We start from the raw sequence: 24,438 nt of genomic DNA on the forward strand, positions 1-24,438 counted from the left end.
TCACGACAACCTTTGACTATTGGACCCACTTCGTTCCATTATTATACTATTGTCTTGGGTCCATGCGCGTTTTTGGGTGGTTCTCTTTCAAAGTACAGTCATGCACATTGTATCGTGATACATCCGCAGGTAGTGACTGGTGTGGACTCTCGGCCATGGACCCACCCCTGGATTGAACAGAAATAATCCGTGACAATCCTGCACTTGGATGCACTGATATCGAACTTTCACGAACGGACATCTGACTGCAAATCCCCATGACGCAGCTCACCAGATGTGTGTCTTCCTCAGCTTAGTTCACATTTTCTTTCCAAACCCTATCAAAACCGTAGCAAGAATTTATTTTTGAGGGTCCCTTTTGAATGTGCGAATCAAAATAAAACCAACCGACAAACAACACCCAACGGCGACGTATCTTTGGCAGTAACAGCGTTGCCGTGAAGCAGCGGAATGACGAGGTGGGGATGTATGCTATGTATCTCATTCTGGCTGCTGGAAATGGCACGACGAAAACATTCGTTTCTCCAATACATGACATGTGTCTGAAGGTCTCTCGCATACCACTGTAGTTAGTTATGGTCGACATCCAATCGCAAGTGACGTGGAGAGAAACGGTGAACCGGGTGACCAAAAGTCAGTTTGACTCTGAGGCATACAGCGGCCCATTGTTCTCTGGTCACTCGTCCTTGTAGCGGTCGCCAATGTGTCACTTGTACAGAGGTTTGAAGGTCTGTTGTGAACACGTGATGTGATCGCATTTCGTACATTAGTCCCACTCTAAAATCATCAGTCGAGGGGACATTCTCTGACATCACAAGAATGGAAACAATTTTGCTAGCCACCGGCAGTAGGTCAACGGTGCGGGGAATCAGCCCCTAAACACACAACCCCGGCAGTGCAGTGGAGTTAGTGAACTCCTAACAGTAACACCTGACAAAAGGATTGCAGCAGGTGTAGTCCGTGCACTTGCAGGGGAAGGGGTCTTTGGCTTTGCTCTATGACTAAGAACTGATCGTGCGTGCACTGGTGTTCGTGACATACACAGTTTTGAAAGGAGATAGCTCACTGCGGCGCGTGACAGGCGTCGACACTTCGTGACATGCGTGTACGTGGATTAGTCACAGCTAGCCGGCATTCTCGACACCTGTCGTCGAAGTGTCATCATTCTTTATAGCATACCATACCATGCTAGCACATGCAGGCATCTGCGCCTTAGATCTTTGCACTTGCAGGGTGGTGGCGTTCCTAGGCTAGGGATGCTGAAAGCTCTTTACCTGAGTCTTAATTAAGCGAACCGTGAATTAATTTGTTCAATACCATGCTGTCATGGCGTCGTCGGGTGTTACAAACAGACTTCTCGTCCTGGCTAAGTGATAGACACAGGAACATGACTGTACATTTCAGTCACTGCGGTGACTGAAGGTCGCCATAGACAGGTTGGAATGCGTGCTGGTCTATCCCTTATCAGGGAATTCGGCATGAGCTTGTTTCGTTTGGTGATAATTTAAATGATCTTCCCTAAACTAGTTAGTAGAATGGGATGGTCAGACTCAGCGGCTGTTCTCCCACCAGTATGCAGAGTAACAGTTACATGACTGATTGTACTAGAGTTGGCACTCCTCCAAAATTGTCTCAGCAACGATGATGAATGCAACCCGTTAGGTACCCTCTGTCGTCCCTATCACCTACTTGTACCTAGTACCTGTTACTTGCTGGGTTTTTATTATATTTTTTAAATTTTTCTATGTTCTTTATTTTCATCGTACGATCGCATTGATTGTCCGCGATAAAATTTTCCTTTCCCCCCAAACAAATTCCTTGCTTTGTTGTACATGTACATGTATAGTATGGGATTATCGCAGTCGTTGAGTTCAACAATACTATGTGCATAGCAGTAGAAAACAAACTCAGTTCTTCAGCCCATTGGTGAAAGCCGAAGGCAAGTGGTGGGACTGGCCACCGTGGTGATATGTCATCCAATAAGGCACGCAAATCCTACACCAGGTTAACGGTCTGCTGAACCCACGCTGAACAAAGGAACCGTTCAGCTGGCTCTGCACATTCACCAGTGCTGTACAGCAGTGTCTGCATGGTCCATGTGACCTTTGTGCGGTGTTGCCCGTCGCACAATCGCCGTTACTGTGGAGACTGCTTACAGTACTGCCAGGCGCCAAAGAACGATGCACGGAAGAACGAGCAGGCTTTAATGTGTTTTGTTGTTCAAAAAATATTTTTTACAATTGCGGGCACGTTCTGGCTCTCGCCTTCTCCGTGAAGAAATTTACTTTAATGTTACCTGGTACAGTATCAAGACGAATATGGTAGGTTAGCTATGAACATTTCCTAAAAATCCTTTGAATTTGAACTTCTCCCAATCCTTTCAAAATGAAAAAAAATATTGATAAGAACAGGTTAGGCTAGGACTCCGAACGCCCAGTTCTTAGGCACCAGGCAGTACTGTTTTGGTCTATGTGACCTTTATGCTGTGCTGCCCACTGTGTAGTCACCATTACTGTACTGCATTGTCTCTGTGATGTTTCTGCAGAGTTGCCCGTAGCTCCACTCAGCGTAACAACATCCCGCGTCACTGAGTCCGTGCTAGCGCTCAGCTGGACCGAGCCACGTGATTCACAGCTGGCGGATTCTCTGCGCTTGCAGGCCCAGGTCGTGGCAGTAAAGCAGAAGGAAAGACAGCCACAGGAGGGAAATCCCACGCACATGCCCACAGGAGCAGAAATCACTCATACCGTTCCAGCGAACGAAACGATGGCAACAGTAACCATGGCAACTGAAAGAGATCACAACCAGGATCTCAACCAAGGCATGCACAACATTGCTTCTGCAAACAAGCAAGATATTCCGGGACGGAAGCCGCCTGCCGTAAATCGTGGAGATACGCTGAACCCTGTGCCCCTGACTGCCTGGGTGGATATCAGCGAGGACAGTATCGTAAAACATACACCCACCAGCGGATTGGTGGACCTGCTGCACGCTCCACGAGCACTTCGAGAAGCCCTTGTCAATCCTCCACAGCAGCAGCAGCAGCAGCAGCATCGCAAGCCAGGACAGTCAGAAAACTCTGGTGTCCTTCACCCTCCTGGTGCAGGCATGCTTGGCGAGCCTGGATCACATTATCAGACTAGTCTGGAGGGTCTAGCACTGCGATTTCGAGTTTCTGCCCGCAACGCTCAGGGACAGAGTCACGCTAGCCAGCAATCAGCACCACAACCAGCTGCCACACCAGCAGGTGAGTCTCTATAACTAGCAGGGACGTAGCTGATACCCCTTTTAAGGGGGTGCACAACCGCGTACGTGTAGGATGGCTGGTACATGCCATTCACGGTCATTATGTGCATGCTGAACCTAATGAGAATCATGTGTGATTCGTCCGTGGTCTGGTTGTCTTGGTCTTGGTCATGGGTTCTATACGTTTTGATCTCTGATTGGTCGTCCCGATTTGTCCGCGCATTATTGCTGCTTGTTCTTTTTTATTTCTTCGTGTCTTTTGTCTGGGTCCTTTTCTTGAATCCAGCTTTCCGCCTTTCTCCCCACGCCCTCGTCATTTGTTTTTAGTATAAGCAGGGGGAGAGGGTAACATCCCATCATTATTTGTGTTTCACATAGACCTGAAAAAGGAACAGCCTACACAATAGGCAAAACGGCTGTCGTAGGATATTACAAGTGTCATCCGGTGATGGGATCATATCACATGTGCGTCATGCAGTCTTGGGTAGTAGATAAATTACAGCTCACACCTCCCCACCCCCTCGCGGTTCCGTGCCACTCGACAGTACTATGCCTCGCCACAAACTGCATGAGCCGTTCTCGCTGATTCGAATCTTTCACTGTCTGTACTGTGAACTTATATTTGCTACTGTCTGCCCAGGAGATCACAGCCTGTTTAACCTGAAGGTTGTTGTCTCACAGGAGGATACCACTCCACTGAATCCCAGCCTTCTGACTTCACAGGTACAGTATTATGAGCACTCAGAAGCTTCTTGTATGAGAAAAATAACACAATGATTGAATGAATGCAATGTTCGCAAATATAATGAAAACAACTAATACCCAATACGACCTGAACCGTGTTCAACCCTATCCCTAACCCTAACCCTAACCCTAACCCTAACCCTAACCCTAACCCTAACCCTATCCCTAACCCTATCCCTAACCCTAACCCTAACCCTAACCCTAACCCTATCCCTAACCCTAACCCTAACCCTAACCCTAACCCTAACCCTAACCCTATCCCTAACCCTAACCCTAACCCTAACCCTAACCCTATCCCTAACCCTATCCCTAACCCTATCCCTAACCCTAACCCTAACCCTATCCCTAACCCTATCCCTAACCCTAACCCTAACCCTAACCCTAACCCTAACCCTAACCCTAACCCTAACCCTATCCCTATCCCTAACCCTAACCCTATCCCTAACCTAACCCTAACCCTAACCCTAACCCTAACCCTATCCCTAACCCTAACCCTAACCCTATCCCTAACCCTATCCCTAACCCTAACCCTAACCCTAACCCTATCCCTATCCCTAACCCGAACCCTATCCCTAACCCTAACCCTAACCCTAACCCTAACCCTAACCCTAACCCTAACCCTAACCCTATCCCTAACCCTATCCCTAACCCTAACCCTAGCACTGATTGTAACACCGTAAAGTGGAGATGAAAGACAGTGTGTCCAACCCTGCTACCGTTACAAAGCAGAACACCCAGATACAATGTATAGAAAGGCAATGGTTTTCCATATAAACTGATTTTTACCCTGTGCTGTAGACAGATAGCTGTTTCGGCCACATAGGCCTCATCAGTGCAGACCATCATGTTTTGGTTCAAAGCAGTGCACTCCTATACATTGTCAACAGCAGAATGCGGCGAGCATTGACATCTCACCAGCAGATATCACATCCTGATTTTGGTATTTTCTGTCCTGTGTGTGTGTGTTGTCTTGTCAATTCACCTGACTGACAGATGTCACAGCTACTGGCCGGCTATGAGACCACTGTCCACCTATTGGACATCAGGTATATTGGTACTCGCCTAGCACTTATCACTACAGTAAAACCTGATGTAAGCGACCTCTGGGTTTAGTGACCACCTGCTCTTAACGACCGTTTTTCCATGCACCGACAGTTCTACACAGACACTGGTTCTAAAGATCACCTGGCTTTAACGACCGCTTTTGGTTGCACTGTGGGGTGGTCGCTTAAACCAAGTTTTACTGTAGTACCTACACAAATGCACACAATGAAAACCTTGGCAAATTCCGTTGTGACTCAGAGTTTCATGGCTGAACCAATCATCAGACAACGATAGTGGAATAGGAGGCAGCGCTGGTAGATCTAAGTGGAGAGAGGTGTACATACATGCACCCGTGATACATGCACCATCATAAGACATACAGTACAACCTGCCGTAACCGGACGCCATTGGTGCAGTGGAAATTGTCCTGATATGAGAGGATTACACTTGAACCAGGGATGCACGTTCCGTCCGCAGCATTTTGATGTATGAACATCTGTCCGTTCACTATGAAGCATTCTGCTTGGTGCAAGGGTCTGGCGAACAGGTTTCACATAGACCTGAAAAATGAACTAGACGTTCCTAGTGTTCATTGGGGCTGGTGTGGATTGCGCAGATGTGTGTATACAGTCAACTTCGCTTATAACGACACTCGGCGGGGCATCAGAAAAGTGTCCTTATTCGCGAAGTGTCGTTATACCCGAAGTCTCATTGTATGTATACCAGTTGGGTGGGACTTTGCTCTGGGCATGGAAATTCTGTCGTTATTCGCGAATTGTCGTTATATCCGCAGTCGTTATTAGCGAAGTTGACTGTATACGTACCGTATTGAAGAATTGGCTTCTACAAAAACAGCAATTCGACTTTTGAATTGCCGATTATTGGATAAGTTGAATCCATTGCTCTCTACCATCACATGTGCGTGCAGACCACTACAAGGAGCAGCGGAGGCCACGTTTCTTGTTGAGTTGGCGCTGACGTTCTCGCAGCTACAACATCACCTGCTCAACACCCAGTCGGCCAGTTCCCCATCGAGCGAGGGCAACCGGACATTACGGCTGGGACACTTTGACTTGACACCATTCAGTAAGCAGTATCTGATTGATCTCCATAAAGCTGTGTTCCCAACTGGCGTGTGGACGCAGTATGCTTGCGGTTCATGCGTGCCCAAGCGCGCACTCAGGCTTTTACAAAAACAGCAATTCGACTCGTATTTAGGGCGTGCGATGCCTTCGAGTACTGTTTTTTTTTACCCCGCCAGTCAATGTGACTGGCATGTACGCTGGTATGCGTCTGGTACGCGCTGAAAATGTTGAAATTTCCATTTCGACGCGTTTCCGTACGCATGGCGCCCCAAAAGCCAGCAAAAATACGCACAAACGCATGGTTTCACGCGTACTTTTGCCAGTTGTGAACACAGCTTTAAGTTTAGGGGCACACAATACACTTTGGGAGACATCCCAGGTTGCAACAAAACCGAGACCCTATCTTTGGCAAAACTGCCCTTGCCTCAGCCCCACTCCTGGCATTCCATTATGCCCTATTGCTGCAATTCTACTTTGTGGGATTAAATGGTGTGTGGTTATTTGCAAAAAAATCTTGAATTGGGGATCCTAAAGAAAAGAGAAAAAGAGCGTGCTCCCAGCAGGGCTCGAACCTGCGACATTCGCGTTATTAGCACGACGCTCTAACCGACTGAGCTATGGGAGCTCATGCTGATAAGGTATCATGTTCGTATTGTAAGGATCATGTTTCATGAGGGTAGAGGAAGTGATCTCTACCCCTATTTTGCAGTGCATCGAGATTCTGATTACACCTAGACTATGTACAATTGCACTCACTGAAATCCGACCCAAAGTGCAGAGCTGACTCTCTGGACCAGTTCCGATTACATCACTGTACTTCGTACATGTATACGTCCAGCCGTATTCATAGCAGTTCTAGGGAGTCAAAGGCCGTGCAAGTTGAGGGCGTCAATTATCCACTTTGGGTCGAATTTCACCAAGCACGACTGTAGCTGTTTAAGCCCAAGAGCTAGGGCTCCACAGACCTCGCAAGCGCTGGCGACAGGCCACCACCAACAGCTCCCAAAATCGCGTCCCCTTCATGATGCAGCCCCAGACCCGGCAATGCAGCCCCTCATGCACAGTCAGGCGCACCATATCACAAAATATAGTGCATACATACATTTTTTTTCCCTTTTTTCCCTTTTTTTCTTCCCTCTACACTACTTTGTTACTGTGAAGAAATTCCAGTTTGGATTTGCGAAATAAAACGAACGCCAAAAAAAGTTCTGCTCAAAGAAATTTAAAGAAAAGAAAATTTATCCTTGGCTCTCCATCCGAGTCCATTCTTTTACGCTCAATGAAATCCAAAAATTAATGTGCACATACATGATTGTACAAGTGGGAGCTGTTTCACCTTTTTCCATAGGTATGTGATAAAAAATATCGGTGAAAGTGTTTATGAAAGTGTTACTCTACTCATCGTTCTATCCGCTTGATGTCTATGTATTCTGAGCACTGACGCCAAAGTTGGGCACATGGAAATATCGAAAAAGAAGAAAAGCGAAAAAAAGAGCGTGCTCCCAGCAGGGCTCGAACCTGCGACATTCGCGTTATTAGCACGACGCTCTAACCGACTGAGCTATGGGAGCTCACGGCATCATTGAAGCTAGAGAACCTTGTTTATGAGGTGTAACAGATGGACACGGTATTTTCTTCTTCTGGTGTGTTGTGTCGGCATGTGTACTCCAGATACATGCCCCAAGCTATCAACACGTGCCGATCCACGCGGCGAAATCGCATGGTCAAGCGTACCAGCAGGTGTGACTCTACACATGCCCTGCCCTGTACCCGGGCCTGTCCCATCTGGGGAATCCCCTCCTGATGCCTACGATGAGGTCACCAAAGTCGAGCACGAGTTGATTGAGCAGCGCGATGGCACTGCACTGGTGGCGAGTTTGCTACCCAACGCCCGCCATGGATATGTAGCACGCAAGTGCCAGCGTGGTGCGACAGGAGGAGAAGCGGAGTGGAGCCCTGCTGTAAGCAGCGGGTGTGAATACAACAGTCTCACAACACGTCTTCTATCGGAAATGTTCACGGTAAGCAATCATTACCATCTGTAAATTAATGACATTGTCACGGATGGGGCTATTTGCTCCTGTGCATATACAGTAAAACCTGTAACTAAAGACCACCGTGACTAGCGACCAGCCTGGTACTACCTAGTACCTGTAACTAAAGATCACCGTGACTAGCGACCAGCCTGGTACTACAGTAAAACCTGTAACTAAAGACCACCGTGACTAGCGACCAGCCTGGTACTACAGTAAAACCTGTAACTAAAGACCACCGTGACTAGCGACCAGCCTGGTACTACCGACCACTTCTCCAGGTATGGACGGTCTCACATTCAAAATGCACTGTGACTAGCGATTACCTGATGAACGCGACCAGCGACCGCCTTTCCTTGTCCCGATGTCGAATTTTGACCTGTAACTAGCGACCACGAAGTAAAAAATAGAGTAAAGTTTGCACGTCCGCGTTGCAACTGGCTATGCAATTGCGTTGAGAAACACAACCAGCTTAGGAAGTTTCGTTCGTGCCAGGCCACCACCATGCCTGTAATACCAGGGTGGCAGATGCAGTGCCTAACGGCGTGGGTGAGGTGGTAACTCTCACAACCAATGCCTGACAAGGGGGCTAACCTCGTTAGCTGCATCCATGCTACCCTCACTCCGAGTAGTGAGTACCCAGTTGACCGTGGGTGTCGGCACAGTTCCTTGCATGTATAGTGGTTCACGCATGCATCACCGCATTTTGTTAGCACAGTACACCCTCCCTGCTCCCAGTGAGGGTCTCGAACTTGGGACCTTGTGATTCGCAGGCAAGCGCACAACCACTCGGCCAAAGCGCTGGTTTAATGGGATGCATTATGGGATGCATTATGGTCACGCAGTGCAAACCTCTAACTGAATACCACCTGCTACTAAAGACAGCTTTCGCTGGCACCAAGGGGTGGTCGGTAGTCACGATGTTTTGTAAGTTTTAAGTAGTGCATGAGAGCCAGGCTTAATCCTGTGAGCACCAAGCAAGGCTGAGGCCTGAGACATGCTAACATTTCCATTTCAAACCAGGCATCTCTATTATGTACCGTAGGATCCTGCAAGCGCGCCCCTATCTTCGCAACCCTTCCAGTAGGTCCAGGTGGGAAGTGGCGAATGGGCGAGTCCGATTTGCTGCATTCTCCCCTCCGTACTACATGAAAAAGTACACACCCTATAGTTGACTCCTCTGTCAGATACTTCTTCTTTCATAATTTTCTATGTCCTGTCCTCTCTTTTCTAAATGCGGCTCATCCATTCGCCTTTATATCATTGGGGCCTAGTTCCCATTTATTGTGCGAATTAAAATAAACCAACTGTTCGTGCTTCTCGTACACCACCAAAGGTCAAGTGCAGGGAGTCGTACAGACCCATCAAAACTCAGAGTTTGTGACTTTGTGCGATCCCTGGTCAAGAGGGTGGGCACTGTTGCGTACATTTCCAACCGGGTCGAGCACGCGTCTGCATTACAGTACGGCATCACAGAGTCTGTCAAGAAAGAAAAAAAAAGAGCGTGCTCCCAGCAGGGCTCGAACCTGCGACATTCGCGTTATTAGCACGACGCTCTAACCGACTGAGCTATGGGAGCTCACGTCTATCCTGCCTTACAGTTACACCCCTACTCTGAATGCCCCGGGTACGGGAAGTATAGGAGCATTCAGACGTTGCTTATTTATTCATTTATTTCTGCACCTCGTGGCATGTCAAGACAGCCAATGGAATTGAGGAGAGGGTGAGACCAACCACGGAAGAAGAGAAAAAATAAAATGAAGAGCACGTACACCAATTATGTGCGTATATGTGTGTTGTACATGTATTTGTATTGTATTTTATTATTTTACTTGGGCATTCCCAACAGACCCTAAGGTCTTCTTACAGGGTGCCTGTGTATGTGTTGTGTGTATGTGTTCCTGTGGGTGTGGGTGTATATGTACATGCATTTAAGTGCATGTCTGTCTACGTGAATGTTACATCAGTGTTATTAAGAACTCAGATGGTGAGCCAAGGAAAAATTGTAACATGGCAAAATGTGGGCACAAGTTATGCATCATTCATTCATGCCGTGGAATGTCTCAGTATTCCTTGTCAGTCTTGTGCTAGAGTGCGCACGTCTGCCTGTTCAAAATCTGGTTTAGTTGTTGGACTCGATCGCATAACTTGTGCCCACACTGTTCCATGTTACACAATATTGTGTGTGTTTGCATCACAGACCACGACATCATTGTTACAGGTCAATGCCACAGCGTCAGCTCTCTATGACACTCTTTCCAATCTGGAAGACTTGATCTACGGGCAGAAAGAGCTGACTGCTCCAGACGTTCCCATAGTGCTCAGTATCCTTGAGATCACCATGGAGACAGCGGCATATCTGCAGCCAGAGGTGAGTCAGTATGAAATTCAACTCTAGGACATTATGTTGCACCCTGAACGTGTATGGCACTTGATGTCCTGGAAGTGTTGCCAATGCTGCTGATCATACACATGTGTAAATGCAGTGACGTATTCAGAACTGGTCCAGTGCACTGGCTTTGTGTCTTGTGTCGGATTTTGCCTACTTCACATTTGTAGCGCAGCCATCGTTGAATGCTAAACAAAAAAAAAGAAAAAAAAAAAGAAAAAAAGATACACTGTGGCAATGGCAGTCCTGTACAAAGTGCAACAGGTCTGTACAAGCACTGCAGTTACATTTTGGGTAGAAAGAGTTATCCAAAAAACAACGTGAACCAATCGCAGTGAACAGGATTCGAACCTGTGCGGGCAGAGCCCAATTGATTTCTAGTCAATCGCCTTAACCACTCGGCCACCACTGCACTGCATGATGATGCAATTGGCTGCTCTCACCTTATTTGCAAATCGATGGAAGCGAAACAAGTGGGAGAGAAGAGCATATAAGAAGCGGGAACGAGAGACAAGGATCATAAAAACTACATAGTGTGCGCAACTTTGAACTGTTGAGTGGGAGAGCTTGGATAGCCACGCACAAATACGTCTTGGTAACTCAAATATGGAGGGGTTCCGGTTCACGGAACGACAATGCACTTGTTACTTGAAAGGATTAGGTGACTTGAAAAGAAGTGTCACCAGAAAACCTTATTTGAGACAAGTTCTAGTTAGTTGAGACAAGTAGAGCTAGAGACAAGTGAAGCATGCAAAAGGGAAAAGGCAGCAAAAAAGGAGCCACAGGCTCGCTGCGCATGCTCCGGGCTGAGAGCTGCAAAACGGTGCACGCGATGCGTGCAGCAAGACATCAGCATGACGTCAACATGATGTAACACATAAACAAATAAAGACATAATAATGAGCGTAACGCGGATTCGTGATGCATATTCACGACACTCCCCGGGCATTGGCCGGAGAACAGAATTAACCATAATTAATAACAAGGAGAAATTTCACACAAAACATGTGGAAAGATATTACTGAAGAGCATAAAGAATGCGAGAGCAATGAGAGTAATGAGAGCGAGCGAGCGGGCGCGCGCGCAAGAGAGAGAGAGTTAAACACGGCCGTCGGCGATCAAATCCTGCAAGTTGGACTGAAACTTTGCTGGCAGCGGCTCGTGTCGGTCTTCGTACGACTGCAACGGAAGTGCTAGTCTTCTGAGCTGGGGTAGCTGAGGATTCTGAGGAACAGCTGGTCTCCTGAGATGGGGTACCTGGGGATTCCGAGGTACTGCTGGTCTCAAGCGGCCACAGTTCAAGTTTGTGCGCAACTTTGAACTGTTGAGTGGGAGAGCTTGGGTGGTGAGTGATTCACTATGCTGTTGTAGCAGAGATTGAGTTTGTTCTTGTGTTTGACGATGAATGGTGAGTAGCTCTTTCATCTGGCTTTGCATTAGCTTGACAACTGAGTCGTCGTCCGATTTGTTAGTACTCGACTCTGGAGAGGTCTGACAATCTGCTGCTGATTTCAGGTGAGAAATTCGGAATTTGAGCTTTTTGATCACGCTCATAGTTTCAAACTGGAAGTCCAGATTATCGTCTGCTTCCTGTTTACAAGCAGCTTCGTCAGAGCTCTCCAGGGCGGAGGAATCAACACAATTTGACAAAAGCTCACAGACCTCATCAAATGCTACGACATCGGACTCTAAAGATGCACATGTTTCACTTAGCTTTTCTGCTGTTGCAGATGAGGGAGCTCCAGACAATAATGCGTTGCCGTCATCGAGGCATTGCTGGATGCTCTTCTTCAGCCGAAGTATCTTGCCGCGATACCGCTTAGTTGATGCCGGATTAGGAGCATCGGCAGTCGAAGCCTTTTTTGGTGGCATTCCCGGGTTTCGGCACCAAGTTTGTGCGCAACTTTGAACTGTTGAGTGGGAGAGCTTGGATAGCCACGCACAAATACGTCTTGGTAACTCAAATATGGAGGGGTTCCGGTTCACGGAACGACATTGCACTTGTTACTTGAAAGGATTAGGTGACTTGAAAAGGAGTGTCACCAGAAAACCTTATGTGAGACAAGTTCTAGTTAGTTGAGACAAGTAGAGCTAGAGACAAGTGAAGCATGCAAAAGGGAAAAGGCAGCAAAAAGGAGCCACAGGCTCGCTGCGCATGCTCCGGGCTGAGAGCTGCAAAACGGTGCACGCGATGCGTGCAGCAAGACATCAGCATGACGTCAACATGATGTAACACATAAACAAATAAAGACATAATAATGAGCGTAACGCGGATTCGTGATGCATATTCACGACACATAGCATGCGTGTGCCGGCTCGAGTAAAAGAACAGAGAATAATTATCAAACGAAAAGAAAGTGATTTGAATGAAGAAAACAAAACCACTTGACCCCCCTGCACACACACAATCCACGCCCTTCCTATCATAGGCTATGTATGACGGCAACAGGGCTGTGCACGCCACTTTGCATTGGGTAGAACTCGCTGGCGGTCACATTGCAGTGGTTGCCAGGGTGAGGATGGCTATGGCTATACTGTACTCAGTATCTGGAGAGAACGGCGCATAATATCCCTCCATTTCACACAACGTACTGCACTAGCAAGCCCAGTGCCATAATTTCGATGCTTCCATTCCCTGCTGTTCTGCTTTTCTTTCTCTTTTCGTTCGTCCCTCTTTAAAAAAATTGAGCTGTTGAGGCAATGAACTGGAATAATAAAAACCAAACCAAACCATTGAAAGGTCCTTTGTGGCATGCACTCGTACTTTCCTGTGTGATATGCTGTACATTGTCATGACGACCTGTGGATTATTCCCCGCTGTGCAAACATGCCAATGCATTCAGTGCCTACTCAACCTTCATGCTTCTGGTGCACATAATTATACTCCAGTCTTGCACAAGATGGTTTCAAACAAAAGGGAGCATTTCATATATTTATTATTTAAAGGATTTCCCACAGGCATAGCCTATCGGGGGGATCTCCTAACAGTGAAAATGATTATTGATATACTAGTGAAGCGACGTGTGCAGGCAAATATATGCTGTTTATAATGAGCGCGAAATTGTGCCCGAAATTCTGAAACAGAATCTACAGCGGTAATCTTTTGGTTGGTCGAACTTTGGTGCTTTGTTTGCCGCAATGAGTGAGCTGCAGGTGTATGACGCTGATAGGTGGAATTCTCTGCCTGTCTCGTGTCGTCAGGTTGAGCATCTATCCGTTTTTGTTTCACTCTGTAAAGAGCACTTAGGGTTCCCTGTAACAAGACGGCAACGTCTGTAGGGCCTTCCCTATCAAAATAATAAATTCTACTTCTACTACTACTATGACGTAAAAAAGGTCTCGCATAATTATAGCACATAGGAAAGAAATCACAGCTGCACACTTTTGGATAAATTTTTGTTAGTGGTTGTTGGTCCTACCAAGAATAGGTACTAGGTTTTGGTACTCTCGGTTGTATAATTGTACTCTCGGTTGTACTCATATGCTGCTGCTCCCTGGAACAAAATATCGCCTACTGCAAAAAGAAGAAAAAAAGAAATCCATCGCAGTGAACAGGATTCGAACCTGTGCGGGCAGAGCCCAATTGATTTCTAGTCAATCGCCTTAACCACTCGGCCACCACTGCTTTCACATTAATGCATCTAGCTTCCACGCACTTGCTTGTGAAATTAATAGGGGCGACAGGAATAAGTTGGAGGAAGGGTAAAAGAAAGAGAGCTGATATGAACTACATGATCATCATTCCAAGTCTCATTGTCGTCTTCTCTTTCTTTAACTTAAAAGCTGTGAAGTATGGTATGCGTGATTAGTAAGTAAGTGTGATTCAGGATTTCAGAGCGTGTCTGTGAGAAACTGGATAATCAGTTCATGTGCATGCAAACACATTTCACATACTGTAAAGCGATACATTTTGCGGCGCGCAAATTTCGCGTTTTCAAGAATTGTGCTCGTTCATGACGAGAAACTTTTGCAATTTTATCTCTTCATTTGGATCGTGTACTGTCTACAGTCAATGTACAGAGCAGTGTGCGACGATTTATATTCGCGACTGTGTGATGGTCGCGAAAATAGCGAAATATAGTCTCTAGCGAAAATTTCTCTCTTAACAGTACACCTCTTCCCTCTCTTATACCATATCTCTTTCCTACCTTGTTATTGGGAAGAAATAACCCCCACCATCACGATCACCATCAGTGTACAAGGAGCCAGATTTCATTTTCTCCGTGCGACCTTTGCTGCTGGTTTCTGTGCAGCATTCGGACCAAGTTGTTCAAATCCTGAACAGTCTTGTCCAGGCCCGGGGAGGCAAACTGGCACGGAGCAGTGCTGAATCAGGTCTCATAGCCACAAGGTGAGCCCCTACACACTGTGACATGCTTAACTCTTAGTCATTGTTGTGATTTGCTTTCAAGCAATGTGCATAATCAGTAAATTGATGTTGCTGTTTTTGTTTTTGTTTTTTTTTTGGTTTCCCGTTCTCGGGGCCTTCAATTCGGTACTCTTTGTAGTTGTACTTCTGTACTGTTGAGCTATCCGAATTCAAAATAACACTAAAAAAAATGAAGCGTTGAGTAGTGAAGCAGGGCCCCAGAAAAACGCTCAGTTCAATGAAAGAATGAACACTTTTTGAAGAAGAACTAACAATGTGTGCTGCAGTACTCTGTGTGCAGAAAAGAGTATTAAATTTTATTCCCGTAGCTATGCAGAAGACGTTACTTCAGTAACGTCTGGCGCTAGCCAGGGTCCACACAGTTTGTGTGTGTGTTGTATGTTTGTATGTTTGTGTCACGTGTGTCCCATATGGTGCAGTGGTATGTGCAGCGATTTCCAATCGATAGGTTGCGGGTTCGATTCCCGACGATTATGGTCACACACGTCTTTCTTCTCTTTCTAAGACTCTTCCTGACTTTTCTTTCATTCTCCTGGGTGGTTACCAACAGCCAGTGCATGCCGGAGTATGTGGTGTGATGTGTGTGTGGGAAAAAAAATGAAAAGACCAAAAATAGGTAATCACTCCCCCCTCACGTGACCGCGGACTCCTGCATATACACTCACACAATAACCACACAACTGTTTGGGGATAGCGCGCTTATTGTATTATGCCAAACTTGACACGCTGAGTCCAGCTTGACTCAGCTGAGTCCCTAACTGCAATTTACTGCTCTAACATGAAGCCGTGCCTGGAAGAAGGGAAAGAGCGAAAAAAGAAAAAAAATTCTGGCCTTCTGCAAGCAATAGCAAGTAATAAACATATAGGGTACCCCGTAAGAAGGCCTTAGGCCTGTGGGAATGCCCTATTAAAAATTTAATAAATAATAATAATAATAATAATAATGAGTGACGGCTGTGTAAAGTCGCACAGCCGTGCAGTCGACCGGATGATGGTGAGTGTCCGGCACACATCTTGCTCTGCTGCTCCACCTGCGCATACCTGATATGGTGGTGCGCTTACGGGCGGGCTGCCTGGGCCCCAGATGCCTCCTTGATGCGCCACGGAGTGCCATCGAAGCACCTGTATCACTTCGGTGATCCAAATGCGAATGCAGCCTTGCCGGTAGCCCGCCGGCCTGCCGCCTACGCGACCAGCCTGAGACTGGCCCTGCCGCATTTGGCGCTTCTAAACGCTGCGATCCGGTAGACAGCTCACTGGGCTGCCAAATACGTGACTGGCTTGAGGACAGTCCCATACTGGGCAGGGCGCCCAGCTCAGGTCGCACGCCGTAGCGGCGTGAGCTGGGCGCGGTGAGGGTTGGTGATAACTACAGTTTCCTCCTTCCTCCTCCGGAAACTTCCATGATTCACTGGCCAGAAAAAGTCACTTCAAATAGCTGTATGGTGTAGACCAGGCTGAATAGTGACGGTCAATTCTTCAGCCTTGCAAGCTGTTGAATGGTGCAATCCCAGCACAAGTTGCTATGGCATCTGCCGTAGCATTGCTATCATCGCCTCCGGCGATGGGCGTCAAAGGTCAAGGTCACGCCTGGCGCTATCCCCTACCTGTCCCGTACCGTACCGTACCATCAAACACAGCTGGCCACATACAGCTCGCCGCACTATTCAAATAGGGCTTTCAAACGCAAGATCATAACGTGAAGCAACTTGGAAGAATGAGTATGAATGAGAAGTGTATGGGGGAATGCTTGAAGGGCGATAGTGCGGGTTCGAATCCCAGGTAATGCCTGAAAAAATAGGAGAATTGAAAAATTTATAACATCCCTATTCATTTTTTTGCCGTCATCAAGGTGGTGGATGGTGTCGTATTACCCTCGACCGTACCTGTCCCGTACCTGTCCTGTACCGTACCGTACAATCAAAGATGGCTGGCCACAATGCATATTCAAATAGGGCTTTCAAATACAAGATCATAACGTGAAGTAACTTGGAAGAATTAGTATGTATGCAAAGTGTATCGGGGGATGCATGCAGGGCGATAGTGCGGGTTCGAATCCCAGGTTATGTCTAAAAACAAAAAGTAGAAATTTATAAGAATTTATAACATTCCTATACTTTTTTTTCTAAGTCATCAAGGCAAAAAAGCATAGTGTAGGGCCCTGAGCTTCCAAGCTCTCTCGTTTAGAGACGGGGTAAAATGCATGGCAGCTTCCACAAATAAATCCAATGTTGGATACAGCTCGTATAGCAATGCATTATCTGGGTGTTAGTGGCCATAGCGAGTTCCCTCGTGAACGGATATGATAGTCTACTTTTCTTTATTCAGCATCAAGATAATGAGAAGTCTCAGAATGCATCCACAGGAATCTGCCAATATGCACGTAAGAGATTGCGTACATAAACACCAGGTGAGTTACATGTAGCGTTTGTCTGATTTAGGTGCTACAAGCTCTAGCATTGGTTTGCAATTCTCGTCAGCCCTGGTTTGTCTGTTTTTCTTCAGGACCATGAATCTCATTGACACAATTGCTGTCAAGACTGTCATGCCGAAGCAAGCCGGTCAAGCCATTGAACTATCGTCTCCCAACATAGTCGTAGATATAGTGTGTCAGGGACGACTGCCCCCATATCCAGATAGCCATGGCGAAAGCACACCAGAGTCTGCCACGGCTGCTACGGAAGACCCCACATCGGTGAACACCGCTGACGCACGGGAGCACGGCAAGATCTACAGCTCCGGCGCTGAAGGTATCGCCATGTTGCTGCCAGTTGTCATGCCAACGTCAACGGATTTAAGCAGCTTCGCTAAGTCCCACCTGAAATCAACACCTCATCGAACAAACACAGGAACATCCACACAGCAGCCAAGCATGTTGCACGCAACACCATCTAGTCCAACAGCAAGGAAAGAGCAAACGATCCGGAAGCAGTCTTCTCTCCAGGCCAAGAGCTCCGCATCGCAAACGCTTTCGCCAGAGAACAAAAGCAGCGGCATTCACCCATACGGTGCTGGCCATACAGCTCCATCATCAGCAGACCAAGTGATGAAGCACATAGCTCATCCAGAGCCACATGCTGAGCACACCACCGTCGCTGCTAATATCGTCAGTGACCAAATGCAAAACGATAGCAACTTGCTGTTCACAATGGGTCCTAAGACGCTGGTGAAGGCTTCATCCCAAGAGGCGCAGGTCCGTCACTTTCAAGCCCAGAACACCCACGCTGCTGAGCAGGCGGGGGAAAGTCCCCAAAACGAATGCCAAGGAAACCGCTTGCTGTTTATCAAGCTGTCCAGTCACCTCTTTCCGGCTTCATCCGCTGAGCACCAGCCTAACACGCTAGTATTAAGTCATGTATTACATGCCAAGATGATTCCGGAGCGAAGTGATCATGATCAAGTCCACAGGCCTGGGTTCTTCTCAGCAAGACCAAGGTCAAAGAGATACGCACCCACTGCGGATACGCCAGCAGCAGATGTGCCACAAGAACAGGCTGCTGACAGCAACAGATCAAGACTGATTGCTCATCTTGTCAGGGTGAGGTTTGCGATTGCATAGCGCTGTATTGTAGAGCCCGGGGAAAGAAATACTGTGAATTGCAGATGAAAGGCCGCTTTCATTGCAGCAACCAAGATCAGCTAAGCCTGATATGAGAGTGGCAGCCTGTGCACAGTCCAAGCAATGCATGGCTGAAGTATGGCAACCTGTCAATAATGCAGTTGGATGGTGCTTTCAGCATGACACTGCCTGGGTTGATCTGCAATAGATTCGAGTTTGGCAACCCTACGACCGGCACACATGTCATGGTCTTTGAACAGGAGCGGTCACTCTAAACTATCGCGACCCTTGAACATTGCACACAGCCATGACATTGTGTTAACACGGAGTACACTGATGTTTCTGCTGTTGCTTTTGTTGCCGCTGCTGTTACTGATGCTGTTGCTGCTGATGCTGTTGCTGCTGATGCTGTTGCTGTTTGATGTTCTTATTTTAATGTTCTCAGATAGGCGGAGAGGATGGAAAGTTGCGTTGTGCTCAATGGATGGCAGTTGGCGAGGAAGGTAAGAGATTCAAAACTGTAATCCATGGCCAGCACGTTATGACATGCTTGCACTGCTGACGAGCCTGGTACAAAGCTAAACACCTTCAGGCACAGTGACAATCTGATGATGTCTGCAAACTCAAGTGGTTATGTTGTCTATGCTCTTTGGGTGAAAAGCTGAGCTCCCTTTCCGGTCTCACACTAGTCTATGGTTGCAGTAACACATATTCCCAGAACAAGTTCCCAGTGTCATTACCGTACTCACTCGATTAGAAGCCGGGGGCTACTATTTTTTCAATACCAATTTCGAGGAGGCTTCTATTCAAGAGGGGCTTCTATTCGAGAGGGGCTTTTATTGTTTCATTCCATACCAGTATTCCAATTGAATCTGTAAAACTTTCATGTTCACAGCAACTCGGCCCCGAGTTAGTTTGCAAACACTACATCGACCAGGACATGTACCAATAGGAACATGCATGAGATGTTTTTTGCAGACTTGACCTTCATACATGGCACTACCTGGCCACCCTATGCTTTGCGAATAGTAGTCCGGGCTTCCATTCGAGAGGGGCTTGTATTTTTTCAAACAGTCCTTGTAGGGGGCTATTATTCGAGAGGGACTTTTATTCGAAAGGGGCTTCTAATCAAGTATGGTATATTCATTATGTGTTTCATCTGCAGCATTCTTGATCTGCCCATTACTTTTGCGACAGCATATGTTTGTGTGTGTGTGTGTGTTTTTCGTGTGTTTTGTTTGTTTTGTGTGCGTTTGTGTTGATGAATGTAATATTTGCTTGACTGCATGCATCTGTGTGCGTATATTTGTGTGTATGTGTGTGTGTGTGTATATGTGTGTGTGTGTGTGTGTGTGTGTGTGTATGTGCGTGTGTGTGTTTCAGGCAAGGGCTACTGGACGACAAGGACATGTAGCCTGGAAATGACTATCAACGGCACACACCACTGTCACTGCACTGGAGATGGACCAGTGGCATTGATTTCAGTAAGTTACTATGCCAACAAGAATGAACGATTTTTGATCTGTTTTTTATTGTTGTTGCAAAGAATGGTGGATAGCAGATGTTCTTTATCATCTGATTATCGTAGTCATATAGAATTTTGAGATAATTGCTCTTCCCTAGCACGGTATAATAATTATATTATTGAACAACAGGCTGTGCCGTAAACACTAAGCTGTAACAATGATATGAAGTACATTTTCGTCTCGGTTCCCATAGAAACTCGCGACAACAGCTAACAGTTGCAGTATCCCAAATAGTAAAGCAAGGTCCCTCGTAAATCGATGATATTAAGACTGAGGCGCTGGGATCAGATAGGCTCTACTGTATACCATTATCCGCTTTCTGGATTTTGGATCCGGCCAAGCACGTCTAGGCAATGGGATATCCCCTTTTGCTCTTCTGTTTACTGTTGATGAAGCGTCTGCATCTGGTGTCTTCTTTCTCTTTCTCTCTCCAGTTTCCCATTCTGTCGATGCCGCGAAAGTACTTCCATGTCACGCCAATCATGATTTCTCTGAGCGCTCTTGCGACGATCGTCATCGTCTTCCTGGTACGCAATCGTGTGCGAGAGCGCTTCATCGCCAAAGAGGAGTTCCGCTTCCGTCAGTCCAAGCCTCAGACCAAAGATTGTAGCCTTGATCTCAGTAGACCACATTTCCAAGGTGGCAGCAATGGAAATACTTCATGTATGACTGCAAATAATAAAATTGGACATCTAGCACAGCGGGACATTGATAACCAGCTCACCGAACAGACAGTATACAGTGGAATTTATCATCCTGCCTGCACCTACCCAGCCCTTACTGGTGTTGCCAGGAAAACAGCAACAAAGTCAGGACCTCCTGTTCCCCCAGTGCCAGTACCAGCACATGTGCAACCAGCACTACCGACACCTGCTTCATCTCCAGCACTAGCACCATCACCACAGCCATCACCACAGCCATCAGTACAGCCGTGTGCACACAAAGAGCGAAGGGATCTTTCAATTGCTCCACCATTACCGACAAGCCGCCAGAGATCTCAACAATCGGTGTCCGCCATAGCACACCACATGCGTTCCCGATCTCCCACCATCAAGATAACTGGCAATTGGCAAATACCATCCCGTCATCTGCCTCTACCGCCACCACCCCTGCCACCAACAAGAACACACTGTGCACATGCTTTGAGAGTGGAAGGTCAGAATGAGCCAACAGGTGCGCAGGACTTGTGGAATTCATGCGTGAACGTGAGCTCTGACTCATCTAGTAGTGAAGTCACAATACAGGCACGTCCACCAATACCCCGTCCAAGACGATGCCTGTACACACCAGCTGCGGGGACGCGAGAGCAGCATCACACGTGCTCCACAACACCTTCGGCTCTGCACAATAAATCTGAGTATGACTGGTCAGACGAACACACAGCAAACTGTACAGACTCAACACATTCATGTCAGGCTCACTCCGCCGAAGGTCCGGCAAGGAACAGTGAAGCGTTATCAGCAGTAACCAGTGCATACAGCATGACTTCCAGGACGGATAGTCTCCAGTCGGATAATACCGATTGTGATGGCACTCTGGATCAGGAAGATGATGATCCGTTCATCACCGAGCTTGGCGTAAAACTGGACGCATTTGGAACTGTTCAGGGTGATGCAGATTCAGCTAGAATGGACCAAGATCAGCTGACATCCCGTTACGCTGGGACTCGGCCGGTGCTGTTGCCGAGACAACAGCGCCGTCGTGTTGTGCACCGGCAACAACAACAACAACAACAACAACAACAACAACAACAACAACAACAACAACAACTACAACACTACAGCGACGAGGAGGACGAGCCGAGATATGCTCCAGATCCTCTAGGAGATGCGAGGGTCAATGCTGTGCCAGACGCAGGCGATGAACACTGAGACGCTGACCTAGAAGCAACGCACATATTCGAGTACATCAACATGACCTTGTCTGATCTGATAGTTGCAGTGTAACTATGCACCGCATTGCAAGCAGGATTCTAACTCACTTCCTACACAATGATAAGTGCAAACACAATCGTATCAACAACGCCAAGATCCCCCCCCCCCCCTCCGCTTCCCCAAGAGTGTGACATTGCCTGCACAACCTCAATCCTTGATACGCTGCAATAGCATAGCCAAAAATACAAGTAAACATTTCATGGTTCAATACGTTTGTTATGCTGACAAAGAGAGCAAAGTGATTGACATGAGGGTTAAATTTAATTTTAGGAATGGGTCCCTACAACCCCGCTTTTAGGTGTGTGCAGGTTTCGACGGTCATGTGAAGTGAAATTCTGCCAGAGGCATTATTTGATCTACACACTGTATTTATATATCTTTATTTTTTATTGAAAAACCACAAACCTTCAGACATAATTATACAGTGTACATACGTATGTATTGAGAAGGCAGCACAGAAACCGTTAACGGCAGTGGTGGTGAGGCCTGGGCAGCTCGTCCGACCGTGGGTCTTGTATATTGAAGAGGACGCCTCGAACCAATTTTTTATAAGGTGGCTGATACTGTGGATGCACCCACTGCTCTCAGCAGCTGTAGTGGATGAGAGGACATTGCACTAGGGTCCGGCGGATTATGCGGGCAGAAAAATTGGCATAATTTGGTACTTTTTCTGGTAAGTTTCATGCATGTTTGGTACAGGTATGTGGATAAAAAAAATGGAGCATAATTCGAGGAATTGCCCGCCATAAGGTTTGTATGGTTCTGCCAATTTCACAGTTTTCGAGCAGAATCTGCCACCTTTTTGAGTAGAATCCGCCGGTCCCCACATTGCAGGACATTACACATCACTGATCAACGGTACTGACGTTCTAACTGCCAATCAATTCTGGCCGTGACGGTCTTGGATGCGCACTCTTCAGGAACAGCCTTCCAGCTCGGAAGATTCTAACTAAGTTACTTATAGAAGTAACGTAGGACAATTCAAGGACGCATAGCAACATGCCAACATACCACATAACTCAGTGTGTGATTCTCTGAGCGTCCTTGAATTGTGGTTTGTTCGTATTGTCTATGGTCTTGCCAATATCCGACGGTCTTCGGCATACATGTCGACATGTTGACATCCGTCAACGAGTTACGTTCTTCACAGCTGAGACTTTCAGCTCGTGCTTGCCTTGGTTGCACTCACCTCCTCATGGCCAAGTCTGAGTTCGTTTGTCAGGCCTTTGTTCTTCCTACCATGATACGTGTGTGAGCAATCATCTTGCCGATCGAATAGGACAAAGTGCTAATACAAACAGAAAAACAATTATTCACTTAGGACAGATTAATGACTGTCGTTACATTGACATTGTTCAAGTAAAAACGTGTTGTGTTTAGTGAGGCCAAGCTCCGCTGTTAGTGCCACCAAGATTATACAGGCCTAAGGCCTTCTTACAGGGTACCCTAGAAATGAAAGTCCTGAATGTGGGGATTGCCCTATCAAAAATCTGATAATAATAATACATGTAATAATGTGCCACCGTCACGGATACTTCCACGGATTTACAAATTGTGTCTTTGTGGCCCGGAATGCTTTCCGGGTTGTCTCGGGGAAATACACCCTCACAAGCTTGTACGTGGTGTCGTTTCTTGTGGAGCTGTGAACAGTTGTATCATCAGCATACAGTGTGGCTCACAAAAAGGGTAGGAATAGCAGCTCAGTGACTACTTGTATTAAGGAGGCTCCCACCTAAAGAAGTAAAAATAAAAGGTCCATGGACACCCTGTTTTTTATGCATAGAATGGTGGAGTGATGTCTCCTCTTCAATTTGGTATAGTTTTTAGGTAGGGTCACCAGGCATATAAGAGGTATTCTGGTGTATTTAGTGAGTGTACAATTTCTTTATTTTCGGCAAAAAAATGGTTAAAAAATTTGGTTTTTGACCCAAAGAAGCCTCCTGGAAGGAGGATACTAAGTATTTTCTTCATCATGTGTTTAAGAACCACATTTGGAGGTATCTTGGGTACACAAGATAGACTGTGTCTTGGTTTTGCCCTTGGTGAGCCACTTTCTCGAAATTACGGGTACCGAAATTTCCATCGGGAGCTGAATTGTGAAATGGTTCAGCCTGCAACATTTTGTCCATGGACATATTGATTTTTGTGGCTTTCTGTGATCCTTGAGCCCCAAGGAAACCGATTATAGACAGTTTTGATGGTGTCACCAGGCACTTTAGGCCCCTACGAAACAATATAGGTGTCAAAATATGGTATTTCAAGGCCAAATCCGAAAATAGCATTTTTAGAAAATCTGACCATTCTTGCCTTCTTGACTAAATATTACACTACCAATGACATGGTGGTATGGTAATATATTTTAGAAGAAGTTATTTTCATGCTGCAACCTCCTTTGGACATACCAGATAGTCTGTGCTTGGAAAGGTACAAAGGTACATGTATAATTATTACATGTACATGTATGTCATGTAGCCTTCAGCCCTAGCAC

General features: G+C 46.7%; 1 protein-coding gene and 5 non-coding genes across 6 annotated transcripts in view; 1 reads left to right on the forward strand and 5 right to left on the reverse strand.

The window, feature by feature from the left end:
• Positions 1-22,057, forward strand: part of LOC135824743 (uncharacterized) — a 58,515-nt gene extending 36,458 nt beyond the window's left edge. The window contains exons 14-24 of the mRNA XM_065337450.1: positions 2,546-3,247; positions 3,887-3,969; positions 4,984-5,036; positions 5,963-6,120; positions 7,791-8,140; positions 10,353-10,523; positions 14,795-14,892; positions 17,437-18,469; positions 18,936-18,993; positions 19,874-19,974; positions 20,451-22,057. Of these exons, the coding sequence (XP_065193522.1) occupies positions 2,546-3,247; positions 3,887-3,969; positions 4,984-5,036; positions 5,963-6,120; positions 7,791-8,140; positions 10,353-10,523; positions 14,795-14,892; positions 17,437-18,469; positions 18,936-18,993; positions 19,874-19,974; positions 20,451-21,887 (4,244 nt within the window). The 3' untranslated portion in view covers positions 21,888-22,057. The remainder of the gene's footprint in view (positions 1-2,545; positions 3,248-3,886; positions 3,970-4,983; positions 5,037-5,962; positions 6,121-7,790; positions 8,141-10,352; positions 10,524-14,794; positions 14,893-17,436; positions 18,470-18,935; positions 18,994-19,873; positions 19,975-20,450) is intronic.
• Trnai-aau (transfer RNA isoleucine (anticodon AAU)) lies at positions 6,671-6,744 on the reverse strand. Its single transcript has one exon. It is a non-coding gene; the product is annotated as a tRNA-Ile (tRNA).
• Positions 7,617-7,690, reverse strand: Trnai-aau (transfer RNA isoleucine (anticodon AAU)). Its single transcript has one exon. It is a non-coding gene; the product is annotated as a tRNA-Ile (tRNA).
• Trnai-aau (transfer RNA isoleucine (anticodon AAU)) lies at positions 9,658-9,731 on the reverse strand. Its single transcript has one exon. It is a non-coding gene; the product is annotated as a tRNA-Ile (tRNA).
• On the reverse strand, positions 10,872-10,953 carry Trnas-aga (transfer RNA serine (anticodon AGA)). Its single transcript has one exon. It is a non-coding gene; the product is annotated as a tRNA-Ser (tRNA).
• On the reverse strand, positions 14,085-14,166 carry Trnas-aga (transfer RNA serine (anticodon AGA)). Its single transcript has one exon. It is a non-coding gene; the product is annotated as a tRNA-Ser (tRNA).
• Positions 22,058-24,438: the final 2,381 nt, after the last annotated feature.

This window comes from Sycon ciliatum, chromosome 9 (genome assembly GCF_964019385.1).
Source record: "Sycon ciliatum chromosome 9, ocSycCili1.1, whole genome shotgun sequence".
NCBI lineage: Eukaryota > Metazoa > Porifera > Calcarea > Leucosolenida > Sycettidae > Sycon > Sycon ciliatum.